The sequence below is a fragment of the Neovison vison genome, chromosome 7 (genome assembly GCF_020171115.1).
Source record: "Neovison vison isolate M4711 chromosome 7, ASM_NN_V1, whole genome shotgun sequence".
Taxonomy (NCBI): Eukaryota; Metazoa; Chordata; class Mammalia; order Carnivora; family Mustelidae; genus Neogale; species Neogale vison.
The window spans coordinates 94,154,981-94,182,284 of NC_058097.1; the positions used below are offsets into that span (position 1 = coordinate 94,154,981).

The following is a 27,304-nucleotide window of genomic DNA, read 5'->3' on the forward strand; positions in this document are numbered from 1 at the left end:
ACACAGCATTGAAAGGGAACCCACCATTATTCTCTCTGATTTTAACCAACTGTCAGGAAGAAAACTATTGGGAGTTAAAGAAAACCAATGAACCATCATAATAAAGAATACAGAAGAATCTTTCAAAATCAATGTAAGAGCAAAATCCAGCCCTTCTTGAAACGTTCAGAACACTTAGAAGGCCAGTCTTCTCGGGCAGTAACGTGCCAGAAGCTGCCCTCAAAGTAATGGTTACTGTGGTGGCTTTAAACCACGTCTGCAAGTTCTCTGACACCCTCTCCTCAGACGAGGGGCCAGACTCAGTGCCTCACTGCTCATGAGAAGAGAGGCAGAAGTGGTGTTGTGTGACTTCCAGAACTAGTCCCAGACAGGATGCAGCTTCTGCCGGGCCCCTGAGCAGCCCCGCAGGGCGCTGGCTCTCGGAAACCAGCCCCCCGCCATGAGGAAGTCCAGACACTTTCACTGGGTCACAATTCTGAAATCTTTATTGAGAGGCAGCGGTAGTCTTTGAAATTAAGCGGTTTACTGAGCCATTAGTTTTGTTCATTTAATTATTGCTGTTGACAAGATACTCCTAATTTCTCTAGTTTCAGTCTGAACACGAAACTTGCAGTAAGAAGATACGAGTTCTAGTACGTATTTTCTCATTTGTCCTATGGCTCTAGACAAGCCATTTTTCATCTCTGCCTTCACCCACATCTAAAAGGGAAAAATAATACCTTTTTTAAACCAATCTTACATGTAATTAGGAATAAGATTAAGGTGAAAATATCTTGCTAAAGTTGTTAGACAAACAAGGTAAAATATGTAAGGTTCTATAATACTAACTATTTTCTAATATTTGATTTGCTTTTTGTAAGTGAACCAAAATAACAGTTGCATACTTTCAGAACTACAAAATGCAACAGTTATGTAAGGTCAATTAAAGTGGTAAAGCTAATCATAGTAACAAACCCCTTCACCCATGTTCTCATGTAATTACATTAAGAAATAATAATTATAAAAATAGGTAAAATTTTGTGAAAATATTCCAATATTTTCTGGCTTAGGAGTTCTTGCTTGCATCCACGGCTTGTCTGGCATCGGCCACAGCGTCAGGTACTCGAACTGTCATATTGTCCATAGCCTTTGTCAAATAGATTTGGCAGCCCAATCGAGATCTGCATAAGAGGGAGAAGTTATGGTTTAGGATCAAGTGTGTTACTATTCATAAGGCAATGCAGTTGACAGGACATTTTCCTACCCAAAGCAGTGAGGGATTTACTTACCTTTTAAATCTCCATTACATCGAAAGACACACCCAACCCTTTCAAAACTAGAGGCTACACGGAAATGCAAGCGTGAGTCGGAACAAAAAGCACAGTGTGCCGAAGCATGTTCATCTTCCGTTTCTAGCATCTCCTACAACTACTGTGTTTCGGTGAAAGGGCTGAGAAGCAATGAAAATATCATAAGGCATGACAGCGGGGAAGAAAACAGAGGTTTGAGCAACACCAAGAGAACGATTCATCAATTCCCCCCCACCACCACCGTCCTTGAAACCATATGGACGACAAAAGAAGGGTACCCTTTTTAAAACCTTTAAAACAAGAAATTTGAAATAAATACATAGACTTAAGTCATCAATTATCAGATGCATTTTTTTGCCATATTTTTAATATCTCTGAAACAGACATGCGTCTTAAAATCAACAGCATCTTACAATCACAGCTGCACTAGGAGGCGGCAGTCACATCGGAGCTGTGGGCTCAGTGACACTGTTTGATGGGCGTCTTTTCAACTGAGTTGTGGGAAGGGTGTTCATACTACAGGTGTGAACTTAACTACCATTCAAAATAAGTCCAAAGAGACAAGGAAAGTTAAGAAACATACATAGGAGGACATAAATTTGGCATTATTGAAGCAAATATTTGTCACTGGAAGAATATAATTCCATTTTCCTTTTTTTTCTTCAGAATTACTACCAATTTTATTTATATTTTACTTTTTTAAACAGTGACGTACAAATATATGTCTAAATAAGTATAAAGAGCTCTTTTAATATGCACAAAATGTCAAGTGATAACTTTATACTGGTATTTTAATCAGCAGTGTTTTTCTCTGTGAGGCACATAAAAACAATACATTAGTGCTATAGTCAAACTGTCTACACTGTGATGGAATTCGGCATGCAGGTCTTGGTCTCATTCCTGTATCCAACCAGCATTTCCTGAGCATCTAAAGGCACAGCACTGAATGTCAGTGGGTGTGCGAGGAAGAGCACCTCACGTCCCTCACTGAACACACTGACGTGCCAGGGGCTGTAAGGAGGCAGCATCGGGTTAGAGCCGACCAGGCAGGGGTCCAGAATCCAGCACGGCACATGGCCCGTTTCCTAAGCCTGCCAGACATTAGTCTCCTAACCTAATCCTAAAGATGAAGAATAAGCAGGGTCCTCACAGAACTGCTCTGGGACTCAACTACCAGTGTCAGTATGAAATAGTGAACTTTCAATCAAACAGAAGAGATGAGACACATTTACAGATAATTAACATGTGAGATCGTGACCGATGCCACAGAGAGAGAAAGCCAGAAGGTCTGAGAAGAAAGAAGAAAGCCCTTACTTCTGGCCAGAAGAGATGGCACTTAGAATGGGCATTAAAGGATGGGGAGGATGTAATACTTAATAAAAGATAAAGTCATTTGAGGCAAAGGTACAGGTATTCAAGGCATATTTGAGGCCATATGGGTTTGCAGCCTGGCTTGGCTACTATGCAGGGAGGGTGATGGGCTAAAACAGCCACCAGGCCACAGACAGCTTTGAACACCAAGAGTTTAGGCTTTAACTAGTGAGCAATGAGGGACCACTGGGAAGTTTCTGAGCAAGGGAGTAAGTTTAACCAGAGGAAATACTGACTTCTGATAGAAATAATCCCCTTCTGCCAATAATTCATATTTGCTGATTACAAATAGCCTTGACCGTACTCAATTATGCCTTGAGCTCTGTCTGCAGGGCAGAAAATGTGTCAAGCCAATTTAGACCAATTCGTCCGACTGTGGCGAGTCCTAGAGAGACCGCTGGTTATTCCCAGTGTTCACATACAGACAAGATAATGCTAGTCTCCAAGGCACTTTTAATTTAGTAAGCAAGACAGAGATGGAAACAACTGTCAGTGAAAAGGGGCAGCCTACGGTAAGCGCAGTCAAAGGACAGAGGTGTGTTATGGGGACCCAGGGACGGTGGCTCCATGAAGACAAGGCAATGGTGCCTGCAGCTGTTTTCTCCCCTCTCTCCTCTACCTTCTTGCTCTAGGTCTACCCAGTGGACAAAATGTCTATACCTCCAGACCAGGAGACCAACTGCAAAGTGGCCTTGATTTCACCTGAAGTTCCACAAAATTCTGACACTGTACAAACCTCGACGGTATGTTCTCCAGTCCCCTTTGCCATATATACGTGACAGTGGAAATACACTAGAGGGTGTGTTTACTCCGAAGGGTTGGTCTTCAGTTCAAAGAAGTATAAGATCAACAACTTTGGGGCCCAATATAACTGATGCAAATCAAGGCTCTGTCATTCTCTAGATGTGCGCACAGCCTTAAGCAAATCTCGTAATTACACCTTATTTTCCTGCCTACGAAATGGTGATGATACTGCCTAACCATTGTCAGAAAAATCATTGTCAAGTACCTAGGCATGATAGTAAGTACCCAGCACATAAATTGATATTTTTACAATTACAATGCTAAAAACTATCTAATGACTGCTTTCTCCACCAGACACTGTTCTAAGAGCATCACACAACAACCCAGCGTGGCAGGTACTATTATTGTCCTCATCTTCCAACTACAGACACTGAGGCCTCTGTGTCCATTTCCCCTGGAAATCAGTGGCACCAAGCAATGACTATCACCAAATATGGACCCACAGGTAATTCCTGAATTTCTCCTTCTATCGACCATTAATTCCACAACTAGTTGAGTGATGCCCTATGGTGAATCAGGCCCTGGAGATACAGAAAAAAGCGACCGGTAACCATTACAGTAAGTGCTCTATGAACCCATGTATCACCAGTCCAGCAGTGATCACAGTGAAGAAGACTCTATAATTAACATTAAAACAATGGCGTTTTATTTTAAGAAATAAAGACATTTACACAGCACTTAACTTTAAAATACATACAGGAACCAAAAGAATTTCCTTGTTTGTTTTGGAACATGTGGTACCCCAGAAATTGTTTACATGTGGTTACTGGCTGTGAGCAAAATTATTTTCATTCCAGATGTGCCCCAGTGTCTTACAACTGCTACCTGTGAGAAGCATTGTTCTCTTTCCCCGCAACAGTCACTGTGTGCCTTCTGTGTGCTACTCCCCAGCAAAAACAGGGGTCGACAGAGAAGATGGCATCTAAAGATGTGAAGGGGAATGGGGATGGGGCAGCTACTGTACACTCTGCTCTGAAGAGACCCTGCCTTCCCGGCTTCTCCTGCTGGGAATGAGTCTCACTGCCACCAGCAGGGAAATGAACCACCAAAGGGAATAAATGGATTCATCACCTCTAAATAAATACCAATGACCTAAACATCTTTGTGAGGATTAAATAATATGGTTGACATTAAGGATTTAACAAAATTATGGTTATATAATATATACAATTTATGGCTATTATTATTACTATTATTTTTAATTTCTTAAACAGTGATTTCTCATGAGTGTAACTAGCTAGCTCCTCTAACTCCAACTGAAAGGCTAGGTAATTTTTAAAAATCAAGTATCACTCAATATCACTTATTACTATAAATCTGACTACTTTAAAGAGGAATTCTACCTATTGTTAATATCAAGAACAAGCTCTAATTAAATCTAAGTGTATTAAGATACACTTAGAAACAGAACTATTCTTTTTAATATAGTTACCATTATATATTGTTTCTTTAAAACTTCTGTTCTTTCAAGTAGGTTAAACTTCCCATGATAATTTCATCCAATTATCAAATCTGTCCTTCAAGAACACCATAAAAAGCATTAAATTGAATCCCAACTCATTAAGTTGTGATAAATATTAATCCCTGCCATAAAAATAGATGAAAGAAGATTTATTAGGATCTAGAACTTATACCTCCTATACCTTGAATGGATTTTTTTTTTTTTAACTTCAGCAGAAAGGAAAGTTTCATAAAGGCAAAAATCGTAAGAGTGAGAACAAAAAGAAATGTCACATATTTGATATTCAGAGTTTGTGACCATTATCTATCTGGTCACTATTACATGTGTGCATCTGGTCTCAGATACAAACTACTAAAAACTTTAACTTCCCAGATTATTAGTATGGCTGAAGTAGTCCTATACTCTTACCTATCTGTTAGTCCGTAGGCCAGATCGAGCATGTCATTTTCCTCATCCGTGACTGTTTCTAGCTTCTCAAATATGTGCTCTTCAAAGATGAGGTGACAGGTCGAGCAAGCCAGGGTTCCCTCACATGCACCTAAGAAAGCAACAGACATTGAACACACTCCCCTACATTACACACAATTCAGATCTAACTTGAACTGATTATGTCTAAATTTTAGAATCAGCATTAGCATACAGAAATGACAGGATCTTATTTCTGAATAATAATCAGATTTAGAGACAACCCTTCCCCTTTCCCATCCCCTCCGTTCCAAGTGCACACACACACAATTTGAAATCTTTCACATACGCTTTCAAAAAGGTTCTGGGCTAAGTGCTGTGAAGGGAAACACAAAAATCCACAATCCTAATATCAAAGAGCTTACAAATTAATAAACTCAGACATGCACACATACAATAATGTGTGCGTTTTTAAATTTACGTAGTAATTTATATAATAGCTATCGAAGTTATTTACCTTTATTCTGGAGAACTCAACACAAATTTATGAAGCCTTATACTATATGAGAGGAATGAGAAAGCAAGTAAACCCACGTCTAAATCAAATTAAATATTCCTCCCTCTCGATCACTCTTTAAAACCAAGATAGAATCAAGTAAGTCATTTTAAGAATCATGTTGGTTTTAAAATAATGAGATAAGACTATTTCTCCCATCCTGTTTTTTTTAAGTTATGAATTTGGCAGTTAGTTTCTGAGTGCCTCTTATATGCCAGGCACTGTGAAAGGGAACTGAAGAGTCACGCAATCCAAGGAAACCATGACCGGCTCTGCTCCGCAGCATCCCTGTCCCACGGGTTCCCTAGCGTCTGCAGGAAGGCCTCCCAGCAAAGCTACGCTGTGTGAGCAGGTCGGTCACGCGATAACTTCTGCTGCTGACCCAGGTCGAGCCCACACAGTCCCGGCCTTCTTTTCTCTCCTTAGCTATGTTGAAGCATAACTGACCAAACTTAAGCTACAGAAGTGTGCATCGCGGGATCAGCTCCAAGTACACAACATGGAAGGATTCCCCCCCACCTAATTCATTAATACACCCATCTCCTCATATAGTTATCACTTTTTTTTTGGTGAGAACAGTTCAGTTCTATGATCTTAGCAAATGTCAGTTCTATGACACGTTACACATCAGTTACAGTCACCACGTTACACGTGAACCCCTCACACCTTATTCACGTACAGCTGCAAGTCTGTGTCCCTTCACCAACCTCTCCCTACTTCCCCAACTCCTGGCACCCACTTTTCTACTCTCTGTGAGAATTTCATGAACAGTTTATTTACTCAATCTTTCTGCTAAACAATAGCTTTCCATATATTCGAGACTGCTCTTCCCTCTCCAAGCTTAGCACCCTTAGCTACTTCAAGTTTGTCTCACATACTAATAGCTCTAAATCCCATCCCCGGTCTGGCCGAGCTTATCTTCCAAAAATGGGGAGTCCAAAGGAGGATGTGATGAAATGGAACCATGCAGGAGCATGTTCTGGTTAAAATCTACCTGAAAATATTATTCTTGCTTGTTTTTTAAATAATTTTAAAGCCTTTACACAACCATAAAGATTACAGGGTCCTAGGAGTAACTTCAGTTTGATTTAGATTCTCTTTGGTCAATAAACAATACGTAAAACATGTAACTATTATCAGTAACACGTAACCTGCTTTATTTTCCCCTGAATGACTTAATAATTTTAACAAGAGTTGTTCCCTCATAATTTAAACATTTGTCATTCACACTTTATTATCAAAAAAAAAAAAATCAAGAAGGAAATGAGAGACTTCCTTAAATGTTCATTTCTACTAAACCTGATTTAAAGCAGTAACAGGACTGAGTGGGAGGAGACCACACAGTGAAGCCCGGGAGTCCCAGGCGGGCTCTGGAGCCAGGCTTCAGGCTTCCATCCCTGCATCACCTTGAGCTACTTTACCTGCCACACCTCAGTTCCCTCAGGAGTGACCTTACCAGCCTCACACAGAGGTTGCAAGAATTACATGTGAGTGTTTACTTAATATATGTCCTTGCAACCATGACAAACAGGTAATAAGCCCAATACAAGCGTATTGTTACTGTTATTATTATTAATCTTGTATGAATATTGTTATGTATTAGTACTATTGTGAAAGTAATAATTAAATAATTAAATTAATAATTTATGATTATTTATGATAAATAATTAAATGATTATAATTAAATAATTCAACTTTCTCTTTAAATACAATAGGAATTAAACCCAAGAAGTTAAATGAATAGACTAAAGATCATATTGCTAGTTAGAGATGAGTCAGGGCTTCAAGTAAGTTTCCCAATGTTGAAGATAACTAGTTCCTGTGACTCCATAACCTAAGTCACCTCACTTAAATACTAAGTATATATAATCTAATAAACATACACACGGGGTGCCTGGGTGGCTTAGTCAGCTGGGCATCCAACTCTTGGTTTCAGCTCAGGTCAGGATCTCAGGGTTGTGGGATCAAGCCCCGTGCCAGGCTCCACTCTCTGCATGGAGTCTGCTTGAGTTTCTCTTTCCCGCTGCCCCTCCTTTCCACATGCGCGTGCGCGCGCTCTCTCTCAATATACACACACACACATTGGTTATTTGAGCAAGTAATTGACTTTTCTATTTTTGTGTAAATTTGGAATATTTCACACAAAATGTAAATGGATATATTTTACTTAAATGGGGGCAGGAGAGATAGAGATAGATCTTTATATCTGTATCTCAAGTTCAAAAGCATAATCTTTAAAAGAAAAAAACATATACACTGAAATTCATTAAAATTAAAAACTTGTACTCTGCTGATGACATGGTCAAGAGAATGAAAAGACAAGCTTGAGTGGGATACATGTCCAATAAAGGACTAGGATCCCTAATATGTAAGGAACTCTCAAAACTCATGCTAGAAGAAAAAGCAAACAACCCAATTAAACATAGGTAATAGATATGAACAGATACTTCACCAAAGAGAATACAGAGATGACAAATAAGCCCATAAAAATATATTCAAGGGCAGCTGGACTTGAACGTGTACATATGCACAACTCTGGGCCATTCAGAGATTTCTTCGAGTAGTACAAGAGAAAAATTAGGCCATTCTCCCAGATGACTTTGGAAAAAATGATGGCGATCCCTCCCCCCGAAAAAATCCCCAGATATTCAACATCTTCAATTTTTGGAGAAAACCACAACACAATACCACGATATGCACACTAGAAACAAACTGTGCTACGTCCACACAACGGGATGCTTATCAGCAGTAAGCTGGAATGAATTATGGGCACGAGACCACTTGGATGAATCTCAGGAATTATACTGAGTGAGAGAAGCCAGTCTCAGAGGTTATGTACTGTAAGTTTATATTCAGACAACATTCTGAAAAGACTAAACTATAGGATGGAGACTGCACCAGTGGTTACCAAGGATTAGGATGGGTAAGGGTGTGACCCCAAAGGAGCAGCCCAAAGGAATTTTGGGGGTGATGAAACTGTTCTATATGGTGATTGTGGTGGTGGTTACACAAACTTATACTGTGTTAAAATTCATATAGGTGTTTCCCAAAAAGACAAAGTCAGGTGCTTACTAGTTGGGGGACTACCTTTAACTACAAGACCAAGAACCTACTAAATTGGAAGAACTAGCCATCATGAAATATTTTTTTTATGAGCTGAGAAAAGAACAAAAGAAAGGAGTAACTTTTCTGAAATAGCCTTTTGTTGTTCTCACAGTTCTAGGCTCTTGTTGTTCTCACAGTTCTAGGCTCTTTTAAAAAAGATGTATATTTTCCTACGAAGTACTTTTTTCAGAGACACATCTTCACTAGTTTCTGTAAGTCTTCCTGTTTTTTTTTTTTTTTAAATAGGACAGATTTTTAAATCTAAAAAAAAAAAAAAAAAATCCTCCTCAGATTGTCTTATTACCTTGAGGGTCTTATAGGATTGTTTCTTCTAATTGTGATTCATGAGGTCTTGTGAATTGTAGATGCAGAACTTTTTTTTCAAAAGTGACACTTAGAGCACAATATGACCGTTCTGTTCAGTACAATGTTAGCCGTCTTAAACAGGCTGAGTTGATTTCATTCTGCGTCTAAGAGTGTCTGTTATATTTTATTTCCTTCCAGTCCAAGGAATAAGAAAAGCACACCTGTTGACAGAAAAAGTTTGGAAGGGACTATAAAATATGGGGTGATCACGAATATAGTGCATTGACGTAAAGAGTAAATATGGGACTAGAATGTATAATAGGAACTTAGCTTGCAGGAACCTAAAGTTTAATCTTCTGCATATACTCAACGTTTGTCAAATGCCTGTTAGAATCCTCTTCAGCTCTGAGTTTGGCAACTTAAGCAAGATGTGGAAACAACTGGCAAGGTTCCCAAAAGGGCAATGAAAATTATACTAGAGAATGAAAATAAAATCTTTGAGAGAAGGTTAAAAGAATTCAAGTTTCCTAGGGAAAAGAGTTGAAAGTGTATGTATGAAGAGCTGGAACATGGCTGGTGACTCTTCGTTTCATTTGACCAGGTGGTGCAAAAAGGAATGTCCCAATTTTTCCAGAGGGATTTACTGGGTATATGAACTTTTCTCTCCTTTCCAAGATGACTGAGACAATATGTACGCACCCTCCTCTTCCCCGGGCTTTTCTCACATTGCACCTTTCTGGCGCTCTCTCTACCATTTGAAACAGTCTTCTTTTTACTCCCTTTCTAGGACGGGATCTCTCCTCGGCTCTCTCTACTTTCTTCCATCTTCTTACCCTCCCCCTGGTGAAATCCCATGGTTTCTGCTTCTGTGGTACCCATCTCAAATCCATCCTTTACACAGCCACCAGTGATACTGGTCCAAAATAAGACATGCTGCATCACCTTCCTGCTCAAAATCCTTTAGCAGCTTCCTGTAGCCCACTGCAGAGGCTTGCAACCACCATCTCTCCGGGGGCTGGACGTGGGAGAGGACAGGTGGACAGTCAGGTGTCCACAGCCCCTTCGCCACTTTCCTCTCCGTGGCAGCTACCATGAAAGACGGTTGGTTACCTGAGCATGTGAGTTACCCACCAGTGTGTTTTCTTCCTGCCACTCCCCCTGCTTATGCTCTCTCTGTCAAATAAATAAAATCTTTAAAAAAAAAAAAAAAAGAAAGAAAGAAAGAAAAGAAAAGAACATCCTCTCTTTCATAGCTTGGCCATAGCTACAAACTGGAAACAATCCAAATATCCCTCAAGGGATGAAAGTGTAAACAAAAAGTAGAATATCCATAAAATGGAATATGAGTATTATTTGGCCCTAAAAAGGAATGAAGTACTGATATATGCTACCACAGAGATGAACCTTAAAAATAGGATACTAATCAGAAAAAGTCAGTTACAAAAGACAACTTCTGATTCCACTTACATGTAGTATCCAGAATAGGCAAATCTATAGATAGAAAAAGATGTGATAGTTTAAGGGACCGGAAATGGGGGTTTGGGGAGTCATAGCTAAAGGGCATAGATAGACTTTCCATTTGGAATAATGAAAATGTTTTTAAAATTAACTGTGGTGAGGGACTGAGTGCAGCAAAATGGACAACAAAGATGGGCCTCGGTCACACCCCACCCTCCACAACAACAACTTGGCACCGTCCACAAAGTGCCTCTGTGGGAGCTGTGGAATCCAGGTGGGGCTGACACTCCAGTGCAGCCCGAGGATGAGTAGTTGTTTCAAGAAGATGCTGCCAAACAGGCCCGCTTCCCTCGCCTCATCCAGCGTGCTGAGGGCAGCACGTGGCAAGGACGTCAGCAGTCAGGGCTCGGAATGTATCAGAGGGATGTGACTCTTACTAACTATGACATGTGCTCTAGCAGGAGGCCCACTGAGCACTGGGGATGCCTCACCCCCAGATCTACCCAGCCCATGCAGAGATACCTCAAGCAGTCCACACGTCTCACCCACACATCTTCCTTCTGACCCTGTGGCCAACTCCCCCAAGCACACTCCCAAGGGCATCAAGAGTGAGCTTGTGCAGATGACCAGGAAGCATGTGCATGAAGCCAGCCTGCAACTGCGGGCCCGGGACAGGCCGCGCTTGGAAAAGGGAAGTTGTGAGCACACAAGCTGGCTCTGCAGAATCCAGAGAAGGCACAGAAGTTTACGACTGTGCCACAGGAGGAAGCAAGCGTGCAGGTAAATCGACTGAAGGCCCCCCAAAGCCTGAGAATCCCTAGCAGGGCTGATAAAAATTTCCCTCCCAAAGTCGGTCCACGAAGACTAGAGGAGGTGACTGCCACTGCAGATGTGAAGACAACACCACGAGACTTTGAAGAACATGAAAAATCAAGGAAACACAATGCCACCAAGAGAACACTAATCTTCAAGTAACTGACCCCAAAGACAAAAAGTCTGCTATTTACCTGATAAAGAATTCCTAATAACTGTTTCAAGGAAATTAAATGAGCTACAAAGAAACATAGAAAGACCATCAGTGAAATCGGGAAAATGACGCATGAACATGGTTAAGTATAACAAAGAGCCAGAAATCATAAAAGAGAACCAAACAGGAATTCTGGAGCTGAAGAGCACAGTGAAAGAAATGGAAATGGAAACTGCGACAGAGACCATCCACGACACAATGGCCCAGGCAGAAGAAAGACCGCAGATTAGAAGATAGGACCTTTGAAATTATCCAGAGGGAAAAAAGAAAAAAAGAATGGAAAAGAGTAAGAAAGCCTATGTGATCTGCTGGTGTTTTGAACATCAAAACAAACAATCCACAAATTCCTGGGGTCCCCAATGGAGAAGAGAGGGAAAAGATGGCAAAAAGCTTATTTTAAGAAGTAACAGCTGAGAAATTTCCAAAATTTGGTGGAGTTGGACATGCAACTTCATGAAGCTCAGAGGTCCCCAAACAAACTTAACTTCAAGAGATCTTTTTCAAGAAACAATATAATAAAACTGCCAAAAATCAAAGACAAAGAAGGAATCTTAAAAGCAACAACAGAAAAGCTTGTAATTTACAAGGAAATCCCCATAAGGCTACGAGTGGATTTCTCAGCAGAAACCGTTGAGGTGGGGCGCCTGTGGCTCAGTCAGTTGAGTGTCTGTCTTTAGCTCAGGTCATGATTCCAGGGTCCTGGGATGGAGCCCCACGTCGGGCTCTCTGCTCAGTGGGAAGCCTGCATCTCCTGTTCCCTCTCCCTCTCCTGCCGTTCTGCCTGCTTGTGTGCACTCCCTTTCTCTGTGTCAAATAAATGGATAAAATCTTAAAAAAAAAAAAAGAAAGAAAAGAAACTACACCAAGATGACATATACAACATGCTGACAGGAAAAACTCCAACCAAAACACTCTGACAAAGCTGTCCTTCAGAAATGAAAGAAAGACAAAGACTTTCCAAAAAAAGTGCTCTCTCCAAAATAAGATTTTTAAAAATAATAATAATAAAATACACTTAGGTGAACAAACATTTCAAATAAAACTTTTTACATTACTATGTCCACCTTTTAAATAATCGAAAATATGATATATTAAAATATATATAAATATACATAAAATATGATTATCATAGATGATAATCAGACTTAGGGACACATTATAGCCACACCGGTATTAGCCCCTGGCCCCAGCACTTTATCAGTCATCCTTGCCTGGTTATATAACAATTTTCACGAACTTCAAGGTATGCACACTTCAGTGCTGCTTTTATTTTGGTGGCACTCTGGTTACTGATTAAGAGTTCTCCTAAATTAATAGTAATACGTATCATGGAAAAAAAATACAGATTTTTGGCTTTTGTCATAGCTTTTTGTCACATCTAAATTCTATTCCAAAATAACTGATTTTCAGATGCATTTTTCAGCACTAGCACTTGGTTGAAACTGTTATAGGCTTTAAAAAATATTAAATTATTTTTAAATATTAAATTATAACTAGAATTTAAAACATCACCACTACAGTCAACAAAACCACACAAACATTCTGACTTCTACAAACAGCAGTCTACATGATAGTGACTGAAGATGGCATCACTTTAGCTACAGTAACAAATGTAAAATTAACAGCTGACACAGCTTAGCTCCTGGAAACTATGGGATTCTTGACAAACTTTCGGTTTTCACAGTAATTCTGATTTTACTAGAGTAAGACCCTTAACACCATTAATCTACAAAATTTCGAGTTCACATAATTTCAAAATTACCTTAAGAATAAGTAAGTATGGCTATTGGCTAATCTCAAGATTGGTAATAAATAAAATTTCTCCAGACTGAGTTTGGGTTTTGTTTGGTTTTAAGCGGGTGTGTGTGTGTGTGTGTGTGTGTGGAGAAAATCTTAAGCAGGCTCCAGGCCCAGCGTGAAGCCCAACACAGGGCTCAATCCCACAATCCTGAGAACATGACCTGAGCTGAAACGAAGAGTCAGACACTTAACTGACTGGGTCACCCAGGTACCCCTGGCTTGATTATTTATTTAATAAAATTCTTGCCATAATATTAACTCCCAGAAAAAAGAGATCTACAGACTATTGTTCCTTTTTTTTCATGTAATTTGTGTGTTTGCCAATAGGAAAAAGATCATTTTGCGTACATGTGCGCACAAATGTAGCTTAAATGAAGACTATTTTGTGGAGAGATGATGCTAACAAGAAAGACTGCCCACTCAACCTAATCCCTTTCCCCCAAATTTCCAGAGTAGAACTGTACTATTATATATTAAAAATATGATATTATATATTATATTAAAAATATATTTAAAAATATATATATAATATTATATTAAAATAAAAATATTTAAGTATAAAATCTAATTTTCCAGAGTAAAGTTTCATCTGGCATAGCCAGTAATGCAGTATAACAACAGGGAATCAAAAAACAGGAATACATATAGATTTATGTGAACATGATCAGGATCTCCCAATTTGAATAACTTCCCTCAAAAGAGACATGAAGGAAATAGATGATATAGCAGGGGGAAAAAAAAAAAAAAAACAAGGTTTTAGGTAATAAACTAGGTCCGTTTGATCAGAGAGGTATAGCTGCCCCCTAGTGACGAAATATTATAATATACTCTGAAAACCAATCCTCCAAGAAATATAAATCAATATAAAAGTTGGAATTAACAAAAAAAAGTTGAAAATACACATGCTTATAAGTGTGTTACTTCCAAAATTTACCATTTTTTCCTTTTTACTCATATATGCTCATTACTTCATACAGTGAGGAATAAAACAGGAATGATTTTATCCTCCATCACAGGCTCTGAGGAGGAAGCAAATGAAGGAACAGATACTTAACAGGTTGTGAGACATGCAATGAAAGACAGAAGATGCTGTGGCAGAGAATAAAGGGCTCAGGGCAGAGAGAGGAGTCCGACTTCGGCCTGGGTGGTTGCGCAGAGCATCACTGAGGAAGTGACGTAAAACCTGAGCCGAGGCAGATGAAAATCCCGTGTGCAGGAGAGAGGAGAGAGGGGGTGTCCCAGGCAAGAGAAACATGTAAAGTGTGTATGATGTCTCAAAGCAAAATTTCTGGGTGAGGTCAGCTCTTGAGAAAAGGCCAGTGTGGCTGCAGTGAGAGAAAGAATGGTGAGAAATTCGGGAAAGGAAGAAGGGCAGTGGGGCTTCCTAGGCTGGGGTGAGGAATGTGCTTTGTATCCTATGTGACACGGGAAGTTACTCATGCTTTTCCGTCAGGGGACGTGCCTGGTCACCCCAAGTGCAGGGCTCAAGAGCAGGAGCAGGTCCGCACAGTCCCCAGCAGGCAGCGGCTGGCCAGCCCCAAGCAGTGACCACGGGGAGGCGGGCAGGCGTATGTTGGAGGCACAGCGGACAGCGGCTGCTGACGGCACCAGAGGCGGGGGTCAGGGGAGAAGGAAGAGCCAAAGACACTCTCCAGTTTCCAGCTGAAACAGCTGAGTGATACGGATGGCAGGTGAGACCTGAGGAAGAACTAGTTTCGGTGGGGAAGAAAAAAATCAAATGCTATTTAGGTATGCTGACTTTAAAAGGCCTGTGCAATTTCCAAGAAGAGATGTAAGGTAGAAAGGTGGATCTGTAAGTTCCAGGCTCAGTGGAGAGGGGAGTTAACAAGGTAAATGCAAGAATTTATGGACAGCAACATGGGATTTAGGGTCACAGAAGGTATGAGATCACCCAGGGAGAAACTGTAAAAAGGACTGTGTACTTGGTGAGCCTCCCCTGAGTTGGACTACAAGGGCAACACTGAAAAAATCTCCTTATTCTACGTTAGGAATCAACCAAATGGCTGCCCCAGACTTCCTGACCTCATTTCCTTCATCTTTATTCTAGAAAGTGGCTTAGGCTTAACTCTATCTTTAGTGAACCTGGTTTAGCTTACCGTAAGTTTATATTTACATGCCCAAATTTCTGGACATGTTCAGGTCATGGATCTTTAAAGTTTCTCTCCAGAGACCGCATAAGTGAACGCAGAATTCCCGTCAAACTACTAAAGACTGTGGCATTAAATTTTCTATATTCCTAGAGTAGCAAGGGGGAAGATTCTTCAGTGGTTACCTCAGTGGGGTGGGAAACTTTTTTTTTTTTTTTAAGATTTTATGTATTTGAGAGAGAGGGACCACAGTGGAAGAATGGGTAGAGGGAGAAGCAGGCTCCCCGTTGAGCAGGGAGCACGATTTGGGGCTCGATCCCTCGTGATCTGAGCTGAAGGCAGACATTTGACAGACCAAGCCACCCAGGCATCCAGGGAAACCTTTTTCAATGTATTCTTGAAGTGCTCTGTAATGAACAATGAACCTGTATTAATAACCATGCTAACAACAGTAGCTAATGTTTACTTTAAGCACTTGCTTTGATTAGCTCATTTGATCTTTCCAGAAGTCTCATGAGGTAGATACTAACATTATTCCCACTCTACCCTCAGTAAAACAAGAGGTTAGGTACCGAACCCTGGGTCACAAAGCAGGTTACTTGGCAGAGCTGAGAATCAAACCTACGCACAAAGATTCTATTCTTACCCAACCAACTAATGGCCCTCAAAAACAATTTTTTTTTTATTGTGACTCAGTGTGAACTTCATTCTATACCATGACCCAGCACACATATACTTTGTAAAATAGCTCAACAAATAGTTCATGAAATAATATACCTTTGCAAAAGATCTTGTGTTTTTATATATTCTGTTCTTTCTGATTTCCTTAAAATGCTTGCTGGGAGCTACTCAATTGGGTTCACGATCCACTAATACTTGCAACCTGCAGTTTGAAAATCAGCATACTGCAATACATACTCAATAATAATGAAATATCGTCAAATTTTAATGTTTTTAAAGATTTTATTTATTTATTTGAGAGAGAGAGAGATCACAAGTAGGCAGAGAGGCAGGCAGAGAGAGAAGGAAACAGGCTCCCTGCTGAGCAGAGACCCCCAATGCGGGGCTCAATCCCAGGACCCTGGGATCACAACCCAAGCCGAAGGCAGAGGCTTTGACCCACTGAGCCACCCAGGTGTTCCCCCCCCCCCGTTTTTTTAAAGATCTTCAAAATTTTAAGATACCTTGAGGTATCTTTTAAATACTTATGTTTTTACTTATCTTTACAATACTTATGCTTGCTTTGATTTAGAAGGAATTAATGAAGGGCACCTGGGTGGCTCAGTGGGGTAAGCCGCTGCCTTCAGCTCAGGTCATGATCTCAGGGTCCTGGGATCGAGTCCCGCATCGGGCTCCCGCATCGGGCTCTCTGCTCAGCAGGGGGCCTGCTTCCCTTTCTCTCTGCCTGCCTCTCTGCCTGCTTGTGATCTCTCTCTGTCAAACAAATAAATAAAATCTTTAAAAAAAAAAAAAAAGAAGGAATTAATGGAAAGCAACTCAAGAAAATTACTGCAAATAACACATTTATAATGCTTTGAGAAAAGATGTGGCTTCAAGTAACAGAGGTTGAAACTCATTTAAGTAAATGTTTAGTTTTCATTTTTATGATTTTTTTGTCAAATGGCACATTTAGAGAGCTTTTGCTAACCAAGAAAACACACAATACCTCATCAGAAAACAGGCAAATAATTTGAGCCATTTATAAAACAAACTCTACTAGACAATTCTATCCCTAGAATTTATTGTGAGATTATAAAACATATACATAAAAAGTATTTCTGAGGATGTTCACCTTAAGTTTATTTTGAAGAGCTGAAAATCAGAAGCCACCTAAATGTCCAAAGAAAGAGATGGATAAGTCATGGCATATCCATATAATAGAAAAATATGCATTGTATTTATTTTTTTAAGATTTACTTATTTTTTTTTTTAAGATTTTATTTATTTATTTGACAGAGAGAAATCACAAGTAGACGGAGAGGCAGGCAGAGAGAGAGAGAGGGAAGCAGGCTCCCTGCTGAGCAGAGAGCCTGATGCGGGACTCGATCCCAGTACCCTGAGATCATGACCTGAGCCGAAGGCAGCGGCTTAATCCACTGAGCCACCCAGGCGCCCCAAGATTTACTTATTTTTTTGAGAGAGAGTGTGCACAGATGCAGGAGGGGCAGGGAGAAGGACGGAGATAATCCCAAGCAGACTCTCCAACGAGTACAAAGCCCGATGCGGGGCTCAATCCCACGACCCCAAGATCATGACTTGAGCCAAAACCACGAGTCGGACACCCAACAGACGGCACCACCCAGGCACCCCCAAACTTTCGAACAATGTTTACAAAAGAACACTTAATGTCAGATATTCTCTCATGGAATATGCGATGGGGGGAAACCCAACGCATTTAGAACTAATCATCTTTTTTTTATGCAAGGGAGGCATAGAACTCAAAACTCCAGCCGAGACTAACTTTCTCAGAGAAATGCAGGCCGGGAGCGGCAGGGCAGGAGGGCCGGTCACTGGGCCGACCAGCAACACCTGCTGCAGATGCCGCATGGCACCCCCGGCGGCATGCCCGCCGCTCTCACATCTCCTGATTTCCAAGAGATTTTTCTGAGCTTAAAAATATTTTTGCTTTTGGGACGCCTGGGTGGCTCAGTGGGTTAAGCCACTCTCAGCAGGGAGCCTGCTTCCTCCTCTCTCTCTGCCTGCCTCTCTGCCTGCTTGTGATCTCCGTCTGTCAAATAAATAAATAAATAAATTTAAAAAATATGTATATATTTTTGCTTTTTAAAATCCTATTTTCCAAGCACTTTGGCTTGTACAGTCTTTACTCCTCGACTAACGGCATAGAAGGCCAGGGCGATTGTTGACCATCTTGGGCATGAGGTCACGTTCAGCTTCCACCCCCCAGTTTCCGGCCTGGGGGTGGACTCCAGCACCACGCCGTCACCTGGTGAGTTAGTGAGCACTGCCGCGGGATATTCTGATTTCCACTTTTTTTCAACAGCCTAACAGTCCCAAGTCTCAGTGCTGCTGTCAAAGATCAGGAAACGCTTCTGTTTACCTGCTCACGCGGCAACCCCTCGTGGCATTAGCACAGAGACGGGTTATAATTCACCACGACTGTCAGTTTTACAATTAAGTGAATCTTTTTTTTTTTTTATTTAAGATTTTATTTATTTATTTGACAGTCAGAGATCACAAGTAGGCAGAGAGTCAGGCAGAGACAGAGGAGGAAGCAGGCTCCCTGCCGAGCAGAGAGCCTGATGCGGGGCTCGATCCCAGGACCCTGGGATCATGACCTGAGCCAAAGGCAGAGGCTTTAACCCACTGAGCCACCCCGGTGTCCCAAATTAAGTGAATCTTAAAAATGTGGAGACAGTCACACAATTTCAAACACTGTGTTGAGTACGAAACTTCAATAGTTTCATATTGCTTTTATTTTATCTAATTCATGTCTGCAAAAAATGTAACCACAATACAGGTTTTAAAAAGCATAGCAATGTCATTAGTGGTTGCAGAGATTAGAATAATGGGTGGATTTTCTATTTTACATGCTTATTAAATTTTCCAACATTTTCTACAGTGAAAATGCATTGGTTCTTTAATCAGAAAAAAAATGTTACTTTCTGTGTTTACACAGATTTTCTTTCTTACCCCAATTTTTTAATTGTAGTAAAATATACATAACATAAAAAATCTACCATCCTTAGCCATGTTTAAGTATACGGGTCAGTGGCACTAAGTACTTCATTATGATGTACGACCATCGCCACCAGCTATTTCCAGAAGATATTCTTCAGCCCAGATTCTCGCCTCCCATTAGTCTCCGGCAACTTCTGTTCTCCCCTGCCTCTCTGAATTTGCCCCCTCTGGGTAGCTCACATACGGGGAGTCCCAGAGCACTTGTCCTTCTGTGTCTGGCTTCCACACTTAGCACAATGTTCTCACGGCTCATTGTGTTGCCGCTGGTATCAGAACTTCAGCAATTTTTATGCCTAAAGAACAGTCCAGTCCACATATATACCACATTTTGTTTATCCACTCATCTACTGGTAGACATGTGAGTTGTTTCCATCTTTCGACCACTGTGAACACTGCTGTACCAGGATCTGAGTCTCTGCTTGCAATTCTTCTGGGGATGCCCTAGAATAGCACAGCTGGATCACACAGTAACTCTGTTTCCCCGAGGACCGGCCAAACTGCCGTCCACAGCGGCTGCACCGTCCCGCATTCCCAGCAGCCCCGCAGCAGACCCCCACTTTCTCCTTCTCCCTGCCAACACCTGTTCTTCTCCCCTTCTTCTGACAGAAGTCATCCTGATGGCCCTGAAGTGGTATCCTCATCACATACACAGATTTTTATATAATAAAATAGACTAGTGCAAATATTTTTAACACTTCCCTAATGCCATAATATTCTGAAGACATAATATTGACTTAAGCATTATGAAAGTCCTATGAGGGGAATACTATTATTGCCCTCATTTGATTTTTAATGAAAGTGAGGCACAGGAACACCAGTGACTTACTCAAGTCACAGGTAGTAAAGTAAATCACTGCATTTACTTGGAGCAGTTACAATAGAGAGAAGTGGAATAAAGATGAGAACCTCACCATCAGATCAAGAAGAGACAGCCACACTGTCTGTCTGAACATCTTCTAGTATCTTTCTCAGTGCATTCTGAAGAATCGAAAGCAACTAAAAACATTGTGTTTTCGGTTTGAAGTGGTGGGGGGGTGGGAGGTTGGGGTACCAGGTGGTGGGTATTATAGAGGGCACGGCTTGCATGGAGCACTGGGTGTGGTGAAAAAATAATGAATACTGTTTTTCTGAAAATAAATAAATTGAAAAAAAAAAACATTGTGTTTTCCACTGATAAGCATCTACCTATGTGATTATACACTGTAAATGCTACTTCTAACAGACACATACTATACTTTAGAAATGCCATTGCAGACTTACAGAGTTCCTGTTGTTAGATATTTAGGTTGTCTCCTCTAAGTTTTTTCTTACAGACATTTTTAAGACACATAACCCATTCACACTGTTCAAAACTCAGAAAGCATAAAAAGTTGTAGAATGAGGGGCACCTAGATGGCTCAGTGAGTTAAGCATCTGCCTTCAGCTCAAGTCATGATCTCGGGGTCCTGGGATGGAGCCCCACATTGGGCTCCCTGCTCAGTGGGGAGCCTGCTTCTCCCTCTGCCCCTTCCCCTGGCTTGTGAGTACTCTCTCTCTCTCACTCACTCACTCCCTCTCTTTCTCAAGTAAATAAATAAAATCCTAAAAAGAAAAAAAGTTGTAGAATGAAAATCTTCCTCCTATCAACAGATAAGCACGGATATTTGGTTTTAAGACTCCTTCCAGAGACTTCTTTTCTTAGAAAGAATATATAATATCCCATTGTATAACTTACACACCAGCCCTCTATTGATGGGCATTTGGTTGTTTCAAATCTTTTGCTGTTAAAAGTATCTCTGCAGTAATAGCCCAGTATATAGGCCTAGTGCATATGATCAAATCTGTGGAGAAATTTATAAAAATCAATTTACAGATCACAGGTTCCACATCAGCTTTCTCAGAGCTCTCAAAAGTTCAGCTTTCTCAAGGGCATGAACGTCCATCATTTCATTTACGTGTCCCCACTCAGAGCAGCAATGGCCTCCACACATTCTGATGTGAAGATGCCAGAAAACCTCCATGTCGTTTCCCTCAGCATTCTGAACTTCTGTAACAGCTGGTGTAACATCTTTGTCCGGTAAGTCTATCGCCTCGGCCTCCTTGGGGGGAGCTTTGAGTGTGGGCCACACTCTCCCATTTCTTTTGGTGCTTGAATTTTTTTTACTGAAAGTGGACACTGGAGATAACACGATGTAGCAACTGTGGAAATGAAGGTCTCCACCCTGTGCCCCAGGTTTGCTGTTGCTCCTGGTGACTTTCCTGTTCTAATTCTCTCAAGTCTGTCTTCCTGGTTGTGTGCGGCCACTGAGGTCTCTGCTCAGTTAGCTTAGTGGTCAGCCAGATGCCCAAGCAGGGTGTCCTTCAGTGCTTGGACCAGTGAGTCTTCTACCCTTTGCTGACAAGCCTGGTGTGTGTATGTGTGGTGTGCTCCCCTCGACGTTCAACTAGCCTACACGTCTGTCTCAGCCCTCACCGTGCGGGACCTGACGGGGAGCCAGGGTGAGAAGCTAGGATGCTGTCACGTCCTTCTTGGGCACGAGCAGGGTCCTGCACTTGTGCATGGCCCTTCCAGATCCCCAGGGAATTTCAAAGCCCGCTATGGACATCTTGTTTCCCACATCTTCCTTCTAAATGTTTGGCCGGGCTCGTGCTTGCCCAGCTGGTGTGTGAACCAGCTGTAGGTGATGTTTCAGACTAAAGGCACAGGGACAGAGCTCCCTGCACAGAGCAGTCTCGGAGGCAGGCCAAAGAACGATGCCCTAGGATGGAGCTTTCCCGGGAAGCTGCAGGACTCGTGACCGCGTTCTGGAGATGGATTCCCGAGGAATCCAAACCCTATCCGCCCGGCGGCTGCGAGGCTGCTGAGCTTCACATCTCCTGTAGTTCTGAAGCTGCGGAGTCTTAAAGCGACTGCAGGAATGGAGAGAGGATGAGGGAAGGCCAAGTTAAAATGCCACATATGCTACTGTTCTTACCAAGGTCAGCGCTGGGCTCAGCACTTCACTTCCGATAGCCCATTTAATCCTCAACAGCTCTGTGAGGCCGGAACCTTTATAATTGTTTCTCAAAGAAGAGGAAATTGGGGCATACGGATTTTTGAGTGGCTTGCCCCAGGTCTCACGGCCAGTAAGAGGCGTCTTAGTGCTGGTTTATGAACCATAATCTGATTCCACAGTCTATTCTCAATCACTGTGTGCTGTACCACTTTTCATTTGTGAGAGAAAAAATCAGAGAAACTAAGCTGAGTTAAAAGCATAGCTGAATGCGGGGGTGCCTGGGGTTGCTCAGTCATCTAAGCATCTGACTCCTGATATCAGCTCAGGTTATGATCTCAGGGTCACAAGTTCAAGCCCTGTGTTGGCCTCTATATGCTGAATGTGGAGCCTATGTGAAGCCTACTTAAAAAAAAGAAAAAAAACTTTTTAAAGTTGTAACTGAATGAACTCATTAGGAAGGCGAATTATAAATTTTATAGAATATATATTTTACATAAATTACCAATGAGTTCTTTCCCTAAATTAGTCATTCTTTTTTTTTTTAATTTCTTTTCAGCGTAACAGTATTCATTGTTTTTGCACCACACCCAGTGCTCCATGCAATACGTGCCCTCCCTAATACCCACCACCTGGTTCCCCCAACCTCCCCCCCCCCCGCCCCTTCAAAATCCTCAGATTGTTTTTCAGAGTCCATAGTCTCTCATGGTTCACCTCCCCTTCGAATTTCCCCCAACTCCCTTCTCCTCTCTAACTCCCCATGTCCTCCATGCTATTTGTTATGCTCCACAAATACGTGAAACCATATGATAATTGACTCTCTCTGCTTGACTTATTTCACTCAGCATAATCTCTTCCAGTCCCGTCCATGTTGCTACAAAAGTTGGGTATTCATCCTTTCTGATGGAGGCATAATACTCCATAGTGTATATGGACCACATCTTCCTTATCCATTCGTCTATTGTTTGGAGACATATCTTGAAAGAAGTTGCTATGGCTGATATCGAAGAGGTTACAGCCTATGTTCTCCTCTAGGATTCTGATGGATTCCTCTCTCATGTTGAGGTCTTTTATCCATTTCTAGTTTATCTTTGTGTATGGCGTAAGAGATTGGTTGAGTTTCATTCTTCTACATATAACTGTCCAATTTTCCCAGCACCATTTATTGAAGAGACTATCTTTTTTTCACTGTATATTTTTTCCTGCTTTGTCGAAGATTATTTGACCACAGAGTTGAGGGTCCGTATCTGGGCTCTCTACTCTGTTCCACTATGTGTCTGTTTTTATGCCAGTACCATGCTGTCCTGGTGATCACAGCTTTGTAGTAAAGCTTGAAATCAGGTAACGTGATGGCCCCCAGTTTTATTTTTGTTTTTCAAAATTTCCTTAGCAATTTGGGGTCTCTTCTGATTCCATACAAATTTTAGGATTATTTGCTCCAGCTCTTTGAAAAATACTGGTGGAATTTTTATCGGAATGGCATTAAAAGTATAGATTGCTCTAGGCAGTATAGACATTTTAACAATGTTTATTCTTCTGATCCAAGAGCATGGAATGGTCTTCTATCTTTTTGTGTCTTCTTCAGTTTCTTTCATGAGTGTTCTGTAGTTCCTCGAGTACAGATTCTTTACCTCTTTGGTTAGGTTTATTCCCAGGTATCTTATGGTTCTTGGTACTATAGTAAATAGAATCGATTCTCTAATTTCCCTTTCTGTCAAATTAGTCATTCTTAACCACAGTGTAGATCTGAACCCTGTGCAACTTTTTACAAGTCTACCTGCACAACTTTGTCTCTCCCTGTACTACTTAGGATGGAAGGCAGACGTTTGCATTTTTTAAAGTTCTGTAGAGGTTCTGAAACTCAGTCCCAGCCAAGAACCAGAGCAATCAACTAAAAAACTCCTTAAAATGAGAACTGTATCAATTCTTTCTGGGACAGGTGTTCACTCAGGAAGGACATCTCTTAGGGAAAATGGTAGAAAGGCAAAAGGAAAGGGAAAAGCAGAGGTTTGGGGGTTAGACACTTGAGTCCTAGGCCTCCTAACTGCTCCATGTATGACCCCCAAAAAATTAATTTCCCCGAGCCTCATTTTCTTCATCTATAACATAGAAGGTTTTAAAAAACAAGTCTACTTCTTAGACTTGTTACAAGAACAGATAATGTATGCTGGAATGTTGTTTGCACTCAAATGGCTGTTGTTATGATTAACCTGAACTGATGTTAGATGTAAGAATTCAGCAAATGCGACACACTGTCAACTCTGGACAAAATCGACTCTGTGAGGCACCTGAGCAAGAGCTCGTAATCTCATACGGGAGACGGGAATCCTCCCTAAAGAGGAAAACCGTGATGAGTATTAATACAGGCTTATCTACCACACGAAGGGAAAATGGAGGAGACATAATTCTGATCTGGAAGGGCTCTTAAAAGTGCAGAGTGAACAATGCCTTGAACGAGTCATAGTCAGATATACTCCTTGGGCCTTTCCTGTGGACCAGTGGTTCACTAACTTTAACATACATCAAAATCACACGGAGGACTGTGAAAACACATTGCTGGGCTCTACCGCAGCCTTTCTGATTCAGAAGGTCTAGCACGGGGCCTGAAGATCTGCATTTCCCAAGTGACATGAAGCTAATGGTAAAAGGAACCCCCTTTGAGAACCATCTCTCCAGAGAGAGAGAGAGAGAGACAGCGCTTGAGCAAAACTGCCAGGTGAAAGAACCGTGTGTCCCTGAGCCATAGGAAGGCAGTTTCTGGAACATCTGCTTTGAAGACAGTTTCTGGAACATCTGGGACATCTGGTAAAGAATACAGTCAGAGCAAGACATAAAAACTTTCTAACTAAAACACTTCCTTCTCTAACAAGAGGTAGATAAACTGCCCTTCCAGGCGGGGGAACAGACATTCAAGACCATGTGGTGATGCAGGTTAGCTGGATGTGCTGCGGTGACTATTTTGTCATACATACAAATATTAAAACAGTATGTGACACACCTAAAACGAATATAAAGTTAAATGGCAATTATAGCACAATAAAAATAAAATTTAAAAAAGAAGTAACTCCTTAACTCACTTAAAATAATGCATTAGCTCTATCAATACAAGAGAGCAGCAGTCAAACCCAAACTGAGGGACACATTTTATAAAATAATGTACCAGTGCTTTTCAAAAGTATCAAGGTTGTGAAAAACAAGAAAGGACTAAGGAAATGTCACAGACTGAAGGGAATATGGACATATAATACCTAAATGCAACGTGGCCTCCTAGATTGAATCCCAAAACAAAAGACAGTTGGAAAAAAACAGGAAAATTCTATTAAATCTCAAGTTTTTGAGTAATTGAGTCAACATTAATTTCTGCGTTTTGATTACTATACCACAGTAATGTAAACTTTAACATTAGGGGAAGCTTAGTGAAGATTATATAGAAAAATTCTAAGTTGAAGGTATTTCCAAATATAAAGTTAAAAACAAAAGACTAAGTCAGAACAACTCCTCTGTGATATGACATTCATGACCTCTAACCTACTGTCTTTCAACTCCAGTTGCTACCCCCAGCTTAGTGGCACATAAGTCATCATCAGTAAGGGAATGAGGCAACAGACTTCGGGGCACATGGTTAATTCAATGTACAAAGAAGAAAAATGCAGTATCACTCATATTCTTTATAAATGAAAATTTAACACTAACATGTCCTGAATTTTAGTATTTTACTTAGCATGCTAAAGGTTAAAATTCTGCAAAAAAGCACCCAAAAGTTGAAACCCATTTAATGGTTTCACTTGTAAATTTTAACAAATGTCCCATACTCACCAAAACCATCAATATCTAGATTATTTTCGATCACAACATCCAGGAGAGAGTCACCAACTTTTCCTTTGGCTGTTAATGTCTCGCCATCACGGTTTACAAAGTGAACTGTTATTTTATCTTCTGAGCTGGAAAGGAAGCAGTCCTTTATTATTTTTAGTCATTTCAAGGGATATTTTAAAATGTTGTTTTCAGGGGCGCCTGAGTGGCTCAGTGGGTTAAGCCTCTACCTTCAGCTCAGGTCATGATCCCAGGGTCCTGGGATCGAGCCCCACATCGGGCTCTCTGCTCCGCAGGGAGCCTGCTTCCCCCTTCTCTCTCTGCCTGTCACTCTGCCTACTTGTGATCTCTGTCTGTCAGATAAATAAATAAAATCTTTAAAATATTGTTTTCAGGGCCACCTGTGTGGCTCAGTCGGTTAAGCGGTTGCCTGCGGCTCAGGTCATGACCCAGGTCCTGGGATCAAGCCCTGCATTGGGCTCCCTGCTCCTCAAGGAGACTACTTCTCCCTCTCCCTCTGCCTGCTGCTCCCCTTGCTTGTGCTCTCTCTGTCAAATAAATAAATTAAATCTTTTTTTTTTTTAAAACCTTGTTTTCAGAGCCTGTAAGGCCAAAGAAAATAGGGTGTGCATCTATGGAAGTGCACCCACGCACACAAATATGTTTTCTATAGTATTTTCTTTCCTTTCCACAGTTTTTTTTTTTTTTTTATTTGAGAAAAAGACATCACAAAGCTGAGGTATGTCTATCTCTCCACCTACCAGAGAGGAAGCTCTACCCACCACCTTAAAGGAAAGAGCAACCACATTTCTATTAAGGCCACATGTTGTGTCACCCCAAGGGTCATGGTCATAGGTCGCAGTCACATGACAACATTTAGCAATCCTCATCAGTCATTAAATCTATGTTGCTCTCCCACAGCCCTCTTAAAAGCAATGTCTCTATGTAACATCCCTAAAAGACGAGAGCATGGTCGTGGAACACTGGAAAAAGGCCCTTCGTTCTGGGGTCAGTACGACACCCGTCATGCAGGTGTCTGGTAGGCCCTGTGGCTGTGAGGCAGCAGTCCAACTGTTTCCTGAGCATTTACACATCTCACTTTAGTCCTCATCATGTACTCAAAAATCAA

General features: G+C 41.2%; 1 protein-coding gene across 1 annotated transcript in view; it reads right to left on the reverse strand.

Moving 5' to 3' along the window:
- Positions 1 to 463: 463 nt before the first annotated feature.
- The window catches only part of FDX1 (ferredoxin 1), a 31,508-nt gene continuing 4,667 nt past the window's right edge, over positions 464 to 27,304 (reverse strand). Inside the window, exons 2-4 of the mRNA XM_044257685.1 lie at positions 26,179 to 26,303; positions 5,335 to 5,464; positions 464 to 1,160 (exon numbers count right to left, since the gene is read on the reverse strand). Coding sequence (XP_044113620.1) covers positions 1,046 to 1,160; positions 5,335 to 5,464; positions 26,179 to 26,303 — 370 coding nt within the window. The 3' untranslated portion in view covers positions 464 to 1,045. The remainder of the gene's footprint in view (positions 1,161 to 5,334; positions 5,465 to 26,178; positions 26,304 to 27,304) is intronic.